This window comes from Tachypleus tridentatus, chromosome 11 (genome assembly GCF_004210375.1).
Source record: "Tachypleus tridentatus isolate NWPU-2018 chromosome 11, ASM421037v1, whole genome shotgun sequence".
In the NCBI taxonomy this organism is placed as follows: Eukaryota; Metazoa; Arthropoda; class Merostomata; order Xiphosura; family Limulidae; genus Tachypleus; species Tachypleus tridentatus.
In genome coordinates, this window is record NC_134835.1 from 47,118,761 (window position 1) to 47,133,136 (window position 14,376).

At 33.2% G+C, this 14,376-nt stretch overlaps 1 protein-coding gene across 1 annotated transcript in view; it reads left to right on the forward strand.

Moving 5' to 3' along the window:
- The window catches only part of LOC143232096 (glycine receptor subunit alpha-2-like), a 42,114-nt gene extending 36,882 nt beyond the window's left edge, over positions 1-5,232 (forward strand). Inside the window, exons 7-8 of the mRNA XM_076467168.1 lie at positions 2,263-2,624; positions 4,439-5,232. Of these exons, the coding sequence (XP_076323283.1) occupies positions 2,263-2,624; positions 4,439-4,624 (548 nt within the window). The 3' untranslated portion in view covers positions 4,625-5,232. The remainder of the gene's footprint in view (positions 1-2,262; positions 2,625-4,438) is intronic.
- The last annotated feature ends 9,144 nt before the right edge of the window (positions 5,233-14,376 follow it).

A 14,376-nucleotide genomic window follows, 5' to 3' on the forward strand; every position in this document is an offset into this window, starting at 1 on the left:
GTTAAAATAACAGCTGGAATTCCTTGTTTATATTTCGCTTTTATTGTTAATCAATGGTTGCATTTAAATCTGTGATATATTATTAACATTCAATCAATGTGTTTTAAATCACCGGTTTGACCCTGATGTTAAATTATAAAGTGTCAAAATTTAATTATGATAAATTCACGCATTTTATATTAAGTAATAAAATCGATATAATTTTAGTTTATTTTCAGTTTGAAATCATTTTTGTTTCCCTCTTTTAAGCATAAAGCTAATGCAATGGGTTATTTTTAGAGCTATAAGCTCTCAAGCTGAATGACCGCTGAACCATCGGATGCAGTTTTAAAAGAAAAAATTAAAACTAATAACAACCGAGTCTTTTGGTTTAATTTATTATATAAATATATCATTGATTACTTAAAGCAAAAACAGCATAACAAAATGTTCTACCTAAAATCTAGCAAACGTTGTTAAAAATGGTTAAGTATGATATTTTAACACAAAAAATCTAACACAATTCCATTGGTTAGGCAATATTTTTTCCAAAAAGGTTGAGGAAGACTGTTGAACACATTTCATCTAATATATTGCTTTATTAGACTGAATAATTTGTATCTGAAAAAACACACTCCTGAATACCTGTTCTTACACGTAAACTACACTCTATCGTTGGATATAAATTATGTACAAATATATTAACTGGCTGTGCACACGCGTTAACATGCTCTGGTCGGATGTTGGAACGTGTGCTTATTTTATTTTCTAAAGATAGTAAATAACATGGTTTGATATATTTTATTTTAATATTTGTTTGTTATAATAAGTATACACTCTTTCTATATGGTTAAAGGAATTGTAAAAGAACGTATGTTTTTAAATGTCTCGAAATCAACGTGATTTTATTAAAAGATATATGATATAAAATTTATAACCCTGTCAAGTCAAACTTAACGTTGAATTTATTTGTCTCTACCTAAGCACTCTTGGAAGCAGTGATTAAAGATTGTAATTGATGAGAAGTGTGAATGTCATTTCGATGATTACTTAAATTGGTAACTCTTATTTTAATAAGAGAAAAGAATTAAACTGAGAAAGTCATATAAATGAACGACTATAATTTGTAGAGGATTTCATTACTTTGCATGTAAATGATGGAATTTTGACAAGAAGTTACGAATGTTTCAAATTATAAGATGTAAATATATATGACAGATTTTTCCATGCACGTGTCTGCATTACAGGATTTACATATCACTAATTATTAAAGGTTTATTTTATTTGTCACTCTATCAAAAATGTTTTCATGCTTCTTTTCTTTTGGAAATGCTCAAGAATATATATTGTCGCTTAGCAACAAAACTATTACCTGATATTTCTTAGGCCAACTATGGTTTTATGTTGAATGCTCAATATTCATGTTGATTTGGGTTACTTTGACTTTAATTGCATTAAATGACATTTGTCTTTTCAATGTTTACCGCACTTCAGCGTCTTGTCTTTATGATAAATTTAACTCCATGCGCTCCTGATAGGCCAGCGGCAAGTTTATGAACTTACAGTGCTAGAAGTCAGAGGTTTGATTCTCCTCAAGGTGGACAGAGTGCAGAGAGCTAATTATAGCTTTACAGTCAGAAAACAAGAACAGCTTTATGTGAAATATTAGGTTTCATATATAATTATACAGAGAGATGACACCTTTGTTCTCTGGCCAGGTGGTTAAGGCACTCGACTGGTAATCCGAGGATCACGAGTTCGAATCCCCGTTGCACCAAACATGCTCGTTCTTTCAGCTATGGTACTTTATAATGTAACGGTTAATCCCACTATTCATTGGTAAAAAAGTAGCCCAAGAGTTGGCGGTGGGTGGTGATGACTAGTTGCCTTCCCTCTGGTCTTAAACTGCTAAATTAGGGACGGATGGCGCAGAAAGCCCTCGTGTAACTTTGCGTGAAACTGAAAACAAGCAAAGCAAACCTTTGTTTTTCACTTACTACCTAATACCCGTACGTGAAATCGAGTTTAGATTTACAACAATAATGATATAAAATTAGAAAATAAGTATTCACTCATCGATTTTTTTTATAATAAATTAAACTTAGATACCTATAGTGACACATATTTTGTTATTCATGCTGGTTTTTGACACACAAATAAAATGCTAAAACACAGTGTTCTTTTGAAACTGATTTAGTTTAACTTAAATAACTTTAAGTCTTATTATTCATGTTCTATTTTGTGATAGACTCAACTCAGATCTTTATATTTTACACCTTAAAGGAGCTTTCAGTTTTCTCAACGTAAGTTTTGTTTTGGAACGCCAATACGGGTACCACTTGATTCAGACGTATCTTCCTACCTTCCTGATTGTAATGATCTCCTGGGTGTCTTTCTGGCTGAACGTAGACGCTGTTCCTGCCAGAGTGACCCTAGGAGTGACAACTCTACTCACACTGACCACCGTGGCTTCAGGAGTACGAACCCAGTTACCCCCTGTATCGTATATCAAGGCTATTGATATTTGGATTGGCTCATGCTCAGTGATGGTTTTTGGGGCCTTATTGGAATTTACTCTCGTCAACTACCTTTCTCGCAGCGAGAAAACAAGTGAAATTTTAAAGAAACCAATGAGCACGTTCAAAGTAAGTTGAATATATGTTTCTGAAAGTGTCAGAGTACATTGTTTCTCAAATGTACAAGCCAGTTCAAGTTGTTTAATGGATTAAACACGAAAATAAATCGAAAAGATAGAAAAAATAATTTTGATATATATTTTGCAAGTAACTAAATTATTGCTCGCAAACTATAAATAAAAGAAAATGAAATGGATTAGCTCCTTAAATAAAAATCATTACTTATCAGTATTTGCACTTGGAATTATTCTTTAATATTCACTGTTTATGCCCCTGACCTGTCATGCCTTCTAATTTCAGAGTGTCTGCAGCAATACTATGGTTTAGATATAACAGATATTATAGTTCTCGTGATGATGTTATTTACCTAATACTAACTACATCGGCTCGCCATGGCCAGGTGGTTAAGGCACTTGACTCGTTATCTGTGGGTCGCGAGTTTGAATCCTCGTCACACCAAACATGCTCGCCCTTTCAGCCGTGGTGGTGTTACAAAGTCAGTTCTACTATTCGTTGGTGAAAGAGTAGCCCAAGAGTTGGCGGTGGATGATGATGACTAAATACCTTCTCTCTAGTCTTACACTGCTAAATTAGGGACGGCTAGCGCAGATAGCCTTCGTGTAGTTTTGCGCGAAATTCAAACCAAACCAAACTAACTCCATCCATACGTCTTTACAACGTTAGTTCTTAACCTGTACGAGTCCCTGTAAGGTGTTTAATATATTTCCTCACTCCCTTTTTCTGCCCAGTCATTCTAGCAGGGGAAATGTGCGTCAGAATTTTCGAACAAAGCTACAAAAGGATCCACTCTGAACTGACAGACTAGAGGGAAGGCAGCTAGTAAACAGCATTCGCGGGCAAGTCTTAGATTACTCTTGTCCGAGTGAATAGTGGTATTTCACCATCATTAGTAATACGCACCAACTATCCCAAATTTGGAGGTGCAATTTTGAAACAAAGGATGCGAACCACGAGCCCTGGGATTCAACATTTGTGAATTTTTTGACAATATGTGCATGTCGGGAAGAGGTGTGACATGTTTAAGATCGTTAAAGAACATACAACTTGTGTCAGAAACACAACAGATTTTACTTTCACAATAATTGGCCATCTATAATTTATTTGAAGAACATATGGCAACAATATGTACTTTATATTATCTAACTTGTTTATGTATCTTACAAATGAGTTGTTTATGCTTATTTCTTTCCATTCGCAGTGCTTTATGATAGTTATTATACAACGTGCTTACTGTAAGCACCAGAAATATATTATATTAAATGTCTGAAATAACAATGAAAGAAAAGTTAATATAATGTGTTTGAAATCAAGAACCTGTGAAACATTACACGAAATGTTTGTGATAACACTTTAAATGTGCTTAAAACAAAGAATCCATGGAACGTATAACATCAAGTGTCTAAAACGAATGAGGGATTTGAAAGTAGCTTGACGTGTGTAAAATAACAATCCAATGAAACGTATACATGAATTGTCTAAGATAATGATCAATAAAACGTATTACATAAAATGCCTAAAATACGGACCCAATAAAACGTATTAAGTGAAGCGCACAAAAGAGAGACCTATCGAAATGTATTACATGACTGAAATAACAGCCAAAAAAACCAAAAAAACATAACATGGTGTGTTTGAAACTAGAAATCAGTGAAGTATGTTAGATTGTTTGTATGAAATAGAACCAGATAATCATAGTGTATGACATATGTAAAATAAGAGCTAAGGAATTGTACTATCTTAACACTTTCATCGTATATTAACACTGAAACTTGACTGATAGGTTCTTATTTCGTATATTTCAGCATCCGAGAACAAGCGTAATTAATCCGAAACCGTCACAAGAAGACGAAACTAAGTCTATTAAAAACACATCAAACTTGAAGGAGGCTATCATAGTCGACCGAGTGTGTAGAGTTTTGTTTCCTTTGGTGTTTTTTGTATTTAATTTAGTTTACTGGTTTTATTATCTTTATACACCAGAGTTGTAATTCAGATCAAGATATTTATTTCAAATAATTAGAAGTTTATGAATAACATATGTTTATGCATAAATAAAACTGAAACGATACACACATTCTATAATATCCATAGTAACTCCCTCTTAATTTTAAGCCTGTACTTAATGACATTAACAGATGAAGAATACATATGTAAAAAAGAACATTGCAAAATATGAACATTAAAGTTTTGTCTCCCAGAAGATGAATGCTGTAGACAGTAGCTAACTTAGTTTATGGTATTATTACTTCTATTTCATATCTTCATTTTTTCCATTTATTACTCTACAGTGTTTATGTTTATTAATCAATTCTATTTTATAACCTTAAAGTGTCTTCTTACACAAGTTATATTTCACATACCGTTAGTGTGTTTTTAACAGTTCACATACCACCACATACTGATCTCAGTAAAAGTAAAACTTTTAATCTGTTATGGACATAAACACAAGCTAGTGAAAACAAAATCAGTCTTTGTATTTCACCTTTTAAACTATTCTCGATTTTAATCATACTTTTGTGTTTTGAAATGAATCCTTATGAAAGAAAACTTATGTAAATGAACTACGTCAGAATAAAAATCTCTGTATTATGCTGTATAATATTTCAATACAGAATTATTGTTGGTGAATGTTACACAAATTATATCAGAAAAGTAACGCATAAAAATATTATCTTCTCTTCAGTTGACGTTTTTTCTTGTGAAGTGTTTTAACATTTAAAGATAACGATATTTAAACATTTTTGTTTGTTTGTTTTGAATTTCACAGAAAGCTACTCGAGGGTTATCTGCGTTAGTAGTCCCTAATTTAGCAGTGTAAGACTAGAGGAAAGGCAACTAGTCATCACTACCCACCGCCAGTTCTTGGGCTACACTTTTATCAACGAATAGTGGGATTGACGGTTACATTATAACGTCCCCACGGCTGAAAGGGCGACCAATTTTAGGGTGACGGGTTCGAACCCGCGATCCTAGGATTAGGAGTCCAGTGCCTTAACCACCTGATTATGCTAGGCCGTTTAAACATTTTTAAGTATACTATTAAACAGTGTTTTAACATTTAAAGATAACGATAGTTAAATATTTTAAAGTATACTATTAAACAGTGAAGTAAAGTACTAAATATAAAAATAATAAAACTTAACCTGTTTTATCCTCATTTATTGGAACAAATCTTTGTTACACGATACTTCAACAAGCTCAGCCATAACCTGAAGGTTATTTACTGAGGAATAAACTATTTGATAATTCCTGATATGATTTAGACTAAACTGTAAATTAGTTACAAAGAGTGAGAATGCTTATTCGCTTTATTCTAGATTATAAGCATTTACTCAACTAGAATTTTCCCTTGTCTAAACGAGTTACACGTTGAAACTATGCCAAATGTAGCTCTGCGATCGCGCCCAAGAACCAGTGGGATTGGTGAATAAATTCCAGTAAAAACTGGCTGTAGTAGTAACGACTTTACACGGTCTGTTAAGACTCCTGGTAGACTCCAACACATACTCTAGATTTCTCATGTCATTCTGACATCTTTATTTTAACGTAAAAAAATATTTAACACTTTCAACTAATTGTGAATAGTTTTTTTTTAAGTTTACTGTGATATTTTAAGAAACAACTAATTCTAATTTTCAGTATCATGATATTTAAATTAAAAAAGAAAAGATGCCATTAAACTACACGTAAGAAAGAAAATTAAATACCTTGATATGTGGTTGTTTCACTCTTTCAATGTTTTATCACTAAGAGTTGTCGACTCGCGTGTTTTTGTATTTTGTATTTACACATCACTGTAACTTTTATTTTTATTTTACTGGTTAAATATTTCAAAATTAATTTGCATACATCAGTTTATTAATGCTGCTAAGTTCTGTGTACTGCATACTACGAGTATGCAATGTGTAATTTGTAATGCATATGTCATTCACTAACGTGTGACGTCACATGTATGATATGCGACATGCTTTATTAGATGGGACAAAAAGTATTACAAACATTAACATATGTGAGAGAATTATATGATCTAGAAGGCATAGAAAAGATCACATTCTTAAACAAAAATTTAAAATATAATCTTAAGAAAGTCATCTTACTGTCTTAATGACTATGCATATGATTTACAGACAACAATGTGTTTGCTTGAATGGAATTAAGCACAAAGCTACACAATGGGCTATCTGTGCTCTGCCCACCACGGGTATCGAAACCCGGTTTTTAGCCGTGTGACTTCGCAGATATACCGCTGTGTCACTGAGATGTCATACAATGTGTAGCCACCGAAGTAAAGTTTGTAAAAGTGTATAACGAGTCTGTGTACTCTTTATTGACGGATATATATTTAAATATGATAATATAAATGTAAGAAGCATCACATATTGTCCTATATATATTACATTTTTGTATAAGTAAATTCACCTATAATAGTCTCATAAATTACTGATAACAGCACAATTTCCTGAACATTTATTACACAAAACAATTTCTACACAAATTATTTTAAGTTCTGACACAAAGAGAATGATTTATATTTGTTTGCTATAAATAACACTTTTGCGTGTTGTTTTCTTGGATGGTTACAACCGAAAGTAAATTAGTAAGGCAGTGAAAAACTGTTTGAAGCATACTTATTTGTGAGGAATCCAAACTCCAAGTGTTGGTAATAAGGAGGTACTATTTTAGTAAAATGTCATAACTCTGAAGAGAATTGTTCTTTTTTTTTTTTTGGAGGGGTGATTAATTGATTTAAAACAATTCACTTATAGATATTGTATGTCATCTAACGTATTTATCCCCTTAACAACTAAAGTACTGTTCAACACAAACATAGATACAATTGTTGTTTAATAAATCTTACACACGTTTAGAATTTCTCGCAGAGCCAAATGAGGGATAACTGTGCTAGCCGTCCAAAATTTAGCAATGATAGACTAAAGGGAAAGAAGCTAGTCAATACCATCCACAAATGACTCTTGGGATACTTTTTTTATCAACTTCACATCATAACGCCCCTGAAAGGCGAACATATTTAGTACGATAGTCATTCAAACCCACAGATTGCGAGTAGAACGTCATAACCACCAGGCCTTGTAAGGGCCCTTGCAAAAAGAAATAAGTATGTAGGTGAAATATAACAATATTAGAATTAGCTTGTATAAAATGCTTAAATTTCTGTAAAAACAACACACATCTACTTATTTTTAAAACACTATTTACAGTAATAAAATAGAGAGAAATATTTCAGTAAACATTAGAAATACTACTGAGTAGACTACAGAAACAGTTAGTAATGCAGACGAATTAATGAACTGAACAATTTTTTTATCACTTCCTCACTTGTATGGTACGTTATATTGACCTGTTTTGAATTTCGCGCAAAGCTACTCCAGGGCTATCTGTGCCAGTCGTCCCTAGTTTAGCAATGTAAGACTAGAAGAAGGGTAGCTAGCCATCACCACCCACCCCATCTCTTGGGCTACTCTTTTACCAACGAATAGAGGGATTGTCCGTCACATTATAACACCATCACGGCTAAAAGTTCGAGAATGTTTGATGTGCTTGGGATTCGAACCTGCTACGTTCGGAGTTAAAGTTATATTTTATCTTATTTTGGTTAAATTGTATGTGTTAATGTTAATACACAGTTGTTGGACAACATACCTTCCATAAATCATTTTTTTAATATCTGTGAATGACCTAATTTAGTTTTCACTGTTTCATATTGGAAATTTGTATTTTATTCTTACATAAAAGTTAAATAAAATGTTCCCGCTGAGGCCTTGATAAGTCTACTGATTTACAACACGAAAATTAGGGGATCGATTCCCCTCGGTGGACACAGGAGATAGCTCAATGTGGCTTTGCTATAAGAAAACACGCACGTTAAATAAAATTTACCGATATTTTATTAGTTTTATAACATATTTCAAAATGTGCGATAAAAACAACCAAAAGTCTAGCTTGATATTTTATTGTTTGTGGTACATGGGTATAATAGTATTAATCTATAAGATACAAGACAAAGTAGATGTAAGACCAAAGAACTATGAAGTTACATACGTTTACATAAGCAGTTTTTAAAAGAGATACTAATAAGTTATAAAAAGGAAACACAGATGAACTGCTTTCCTTATGCTTGTCTGTATTAATTACGATTTTGTTTGCAGTATCAGTTCTTCACACCCTTGCCTGCCATAACCAGGTGGTTAGGGCGTTTGACTCGTGTTGTGAAGGTTGCGAGTTCGAATCCCCGTCCCACCAAACATGTTTGTCATTTCAGCAGTGAAGGCGTTATAATGTAACGGTCAAAAATTCGAAAACAAACAAACAAACTCCATGCCCACAGTATAGGATGTTTGTTGTTTTTGGAAAAGTATTAGGCATATGATATATAAATATATATTTTAATCTGTAAGATATACCTAAAGAAACATACACCAGTTAATGTGATTGTTTGTTTGTTTTGAATTTTCGCGCAAAGCTACTCGAGGGCTATCTGTGCTAGCCGTCCCTAATTTAGCACTGTAAGACTAGAGAGGAAGGCAGCTAGTAATCACCACCCACCGCCAACTCTTGGGCTACTCTTTTACCAACGAATAGTGGGATTGACCGTCACATTATAACACCCCCACGGCTGAAAGGGCGAGCATGTTTGGTGCGACCGGGTTTCGAACCCGCGACCTTCGGATTACGAGTCGAACGCTTTAACACACTTGATCAAGCCGGGACAGTTAATGTGATAAGGAGCATAAGTGCACGATTTATTCAGGTATTCTAGTTAGTGATAGTTCTATATATTTGCAACATAAATATTAGGAAATTCCTTTATCTAGCTTAGTGATCATAATGAAGATTAATTATCCTCATTAAAACTGCTGGTGTACATATATATGCTACAGAATATAATAAAAGTATAAATCATGTTGCTCATACTGCTATAATATCAGCAACAGTAGTTTGCGTATGAGAAATATGTCTGCTATGGAGACACCTAATATCTGTTTCGAATTTATTCTGCCACCAACAAGTAACATTTCGAGGCACGAGCTGAAATCAAGCACTCCCGCCTTATGATAACTCTTTAAAGGTGATTTGTGAAGGGGAGGGAGCTTGCTTTTGCTAAACTATATAATAATAATAAATCTAATCTGCTAGGACGTGAAGACGAATGTGTCCATAGCTTAATCACATAACATTTGGTGAAATGGAACAGCACCGTTGAGAGGTTTGAAAACCAAAATCTTCAGCTACGAAACATACAGCTGTCAAGACTTAACTTTTAACCTGTCAACATTGCTGCAAAAAAGTTGTTTTCAGTTATTCGTTAGCTTACTAAGCTGGAACTTATAGTTGGAGTGTGTGATAAAAGGTCTATTCAACAGCTTCTAGCCTTCCGATCTCATGATATTCATGGAATAAATGTCAGAAACGCCTACCATAAGTCTGCTGGGCAAAGGATAAGGAAAGCATTACATTTGTGGCCCTTTACTTATGGTCGAAATACGTTTGGTTGTAGCATTTCTGTAACACTGTCTACATTTATAGGTATTAAATAATGTTAAATAGGTTACATCACATTACATCTCGTAGTTCAATTACACACGTAAAAGGAACATTAAAGAGATTAAATTGGCGCTCGGCTTGTAAATTAAGGGTCACACCAAAAAATAACTGAATTTCAGTCGTGCGGGCATGACAATTTAATAATGACTACCACGATTCGTTGGTAAAAGAATAGCCCAAGAATTGGCGGTGGGAGGTAATAACTAGCTGCCTTCCCTCTAGTCTTACATCACTAAATTAGGGACGGTTTTGCGCATATTAAAAAAACAAACAAAGAGTGTGTGTCTTCTTATAGCAAAGCCACATTGGGCTATCTGTTGAGCCCACCGAGGGGAATCGAACCCCTGATTTTAGCGTTATAAATCCGTCGACATACCGCTGTACTAGCTAATAATGCTTTATCTTGTGAATGCTTTGTCTTCCCGTCATTTCTTAAGGAACGAAGCGCTGAGTGAAGAAATTGACTCATAACAAATCCCAATGAAAAACTTATCTATTTTCATTACTAGCTAACGTTTTGGTTTATAGCCATTATCGAAACTTACTTCTCTTAACATTCGTATGTCATAATATTCAATGAAATCTAGAAGCCCTAACGTTGGCTAGCAAAACAAAAATTTACTGCAGAGTCATGGTTACTTTTATGTTGTTTTCATTTAAAAAGCTCAGTGTGGTTTTATAACAAAAATAACTGCTAGCATTGGTATGTATCAGATGATGAATGTATAACAGTGCTGAAAGAACTAGGAAATCAACATCATAACGCTGCTTAAATGCAGGTTAAAGACCTGTCCAGCAAACATACACTGTAGAAAGATGCTATAGATGTTACTAGTTTGCAATTTTTAAGACATCTATAATACAAAGCCAGCTTCATTTACGTGTGGGGGGGTAAATGTTTAAAAAATCTGCCGTGATATCATTGTAAATTGAGAGCGGTTTTATTATAATAAAACCGACATTTTGTGCTTCGTAAGTTAGCGATTTCGCTAAAGATTTGTGTAAATATTATGATTTAGATAGCGTCCATCACATTCTTCCACAAATAGTTTTACTGAGTTGAACAGCTAGGGCGGTGGGTATTGGTGTTCCCATTAAGTTTATTTAATGTACAATGCATTTCTAATACCATCCAACGTCGGCCTTACAACGCTAAAATTAGAGGTTTGATTCCCCTCGGTAGACCCAGCAGATAGCCCGATGTAGCTTCGCTATAAGAAAACACATATACGCACACACTTATATAAATGTTTACTTATCTTTTGTAAGGCTAGAAATATATTAAATAAATCAATTTTATAATTTTACGTTGTAGTTTAATGTATAAAACTTAAATGCATCTCTCTCGTCAATAGAAATCATAGTTATCAGGTACTGAATATTCTAATTAAAAAGCAAATTACTCGTACATCTTTCAACACGAGAAAAGATATTTAAAAACAGACCGTAGTTCAGCCGATACAACTATTACATAGAAACTTGTTTCAAGATATTTTTTATGATGTATCGAGATAAGCTGAAAGCTCGGTACATTTAATGTAATTTCAAAATTTCCTGCCCTTTTGATAAAGTATGCTCATGTGATTTTGGTGTTTATGTAATTTTTCTTTGTAAATCAATTAAGATTAAGCATACATATTTGAATTCATATACAATTGTTTTTTTATGTTTTATTTCCAAAATTAATCATATAGATGCATCTCGATCCCGGGTGATTGTTTTAAATAAAACGATATTTTGTTTTAGTTTATAGCAAAATAAAAATTTTCTTACATAAAAAAAAGAATTATAAGATAATTAACAAAACGAGATAATAATACGAACCAATAATTGTATAACTCGAACAATTCAACTCAAATACACAGTTGATTTTCCTAGAAACTAAAATCACTATAAAAGATTGTTCTGTGCTATTTTTTTAGATCATGCATGAAAGCTTTAGTTTGCTTCTATTTCAACTAGAACGTCAACGTTCTAGTTATTTTACTTACTTTAACTTTGAACAGATGCGGGTAATTCAGTAAGCTCTCATAAATAAAGAATTTTTCCGCAATTATATTTAAAACGTGACGAATCAAAACCTTCCAAAAGTTCAAACTTTCTAAAATAAGTTAATTCAGTTTATATAACACGATGTCTTGTTGTCACTTATAGGGTTTTCAAAGGAATTTGTTTTTCATACAGATCGTATACGTCTCCAATAATGTTGACGTATAACAGTTTTCAAAGTTTCAAAGTTGACTTTGAACCAACTATATGAATGATATTGACCCATGAAATGAACACAGTAGGCTCACAACAGTTGACTATTTTGCTACGTCTAGGATTCTTGGCAGAATAGATGATAAACGAACTCTGAAATTAAACAACCACAGGTCTTCTCTAAATCAGACCACGTCTTTTTTGCTCCCGTTATTTGAGTTACGGTACTAGCCTACATGTCATAACAGCAGAATTATATAACATATTTTTTTCATCTTTTCTCTCTCCCGTAACCCCTCTAGTCACTGAGTACTTTTTTCCTCGATGGATTTGAAGACTGAGGATCACGTTTGTCCAATAATTTTTCATGTTAGCTTCGGTAAGGGTAAACGCTTATCTCTTCTGAACTAGAAAAGTTGGCTATTCTAGAAATATTTTAAATAAAAATCCCAGAAAAAGTTATGCAATAAAGAAAAACTCAGAATGGCTTTAACTGCACATAAAAACAAAACACAAATGCCGCAGTTTAGAACTCAGAAACATAGAGCATTATCATTTAACTTGTGAAATATATCCCACTTCAGATTTCTTTGTCGTGAACATTTAGGACAACAAATAACATTAGTTAATGGTATGAACGTAGGAAAGATGGTAAGTCATAATTAAATTATGGAATAAGATAGTTATTGTTTAATGTGACTTGAAATTTTATGTATTACATATACATACTTTATTTCCATTATTATAAAGTAGAATGAATTATTTGAAAACAATAAACCACTTTAATTCTCGTTACGATGAAAACGTCATCTAAAGAATAGTGTAACTGAGGTTTGGTTTTCCACTTCCGTAATATAATCTTGTTTTAATGATACTGCTGTATGGCTAAAATACCTAGAGACGTTTAGGTACGAGAAATCAAAAATCATTATCAACGTGAATTGTTCTGACATAAACATACATTACTTATCATTATCAACGTGAATTGTTCTGACATAAACATGCGTTACTTATCATTATCAACGTGAATTGTTCTGACATAAACATGCGTTACTTATCATTATCAACGTGAATTGTTCTGACATAAACATGCGTTACTTATCATTATCAACGTGAATTGTTCTGACATAAACATGCGTTACTTATCATGTTCCATGCACAGAAGAGATGTTCCAATTATATGATAAACTTTTAAAAATCGTCACTTTGTGTACAGAGACGTTTTTAATTCTGTAGTCCTTCGGTGGGTCAGCGCTAAGTGTAGAAATATGCAACGCTAAATTCTGAAGTTCGATTCACTGCGGTAAACAGCGAGCATCTATCCTATTGTGTAGTTTTTCGCTACACCAGTAACAGGAACAGCTAATTCTACAATAATCTTAGTAAAATTGTTATGTTAAAAGAAAGTGCTTCGTAAGTATGTTAGAAGCACTTCGTGCTTCTGTTTTCAATACATATCTCCAAGTGCTACATTACTCTCCTTTTGAAATATTCTAGGTGTTTGTGTGTAAATTTTTGCACATAAATGCTTAAACTTTGTTCAGTTGAAAGTAAGTGTAAGTAATATTCATTCGTTCAAATATTGTCTTAAAACTATGCCAATTCTGTTAAGCTACTGACGGGGAAAATTTCTATTCTCGTGGCCCTAAAATGAGTTGACATGAAACTACAACCTTCTTGAAGAAGTCACTCAAGCGAGAAAGAAACGTTTCTGAGCCTGCTGTAAGTCTCACGCAACGTTTCTGTCACGGTTCCTGTTTCTAGTGTTGACATTTGATGAAAACTACTGCGGTTTTCTTGAGTAGTTTATTTTAAAATTCCACTCAACACACCAATGGTCGTTTAGCGTATAAAATGTTTATATGGGGTATAAGTTGAAAAGGTTCACAGTTTAAGCGCATAGTTATTGTTATATTTTTGTGTTTACAGACCACTAATAAAACTTTTTATTTCATATTAAATTTCAACTTAAATG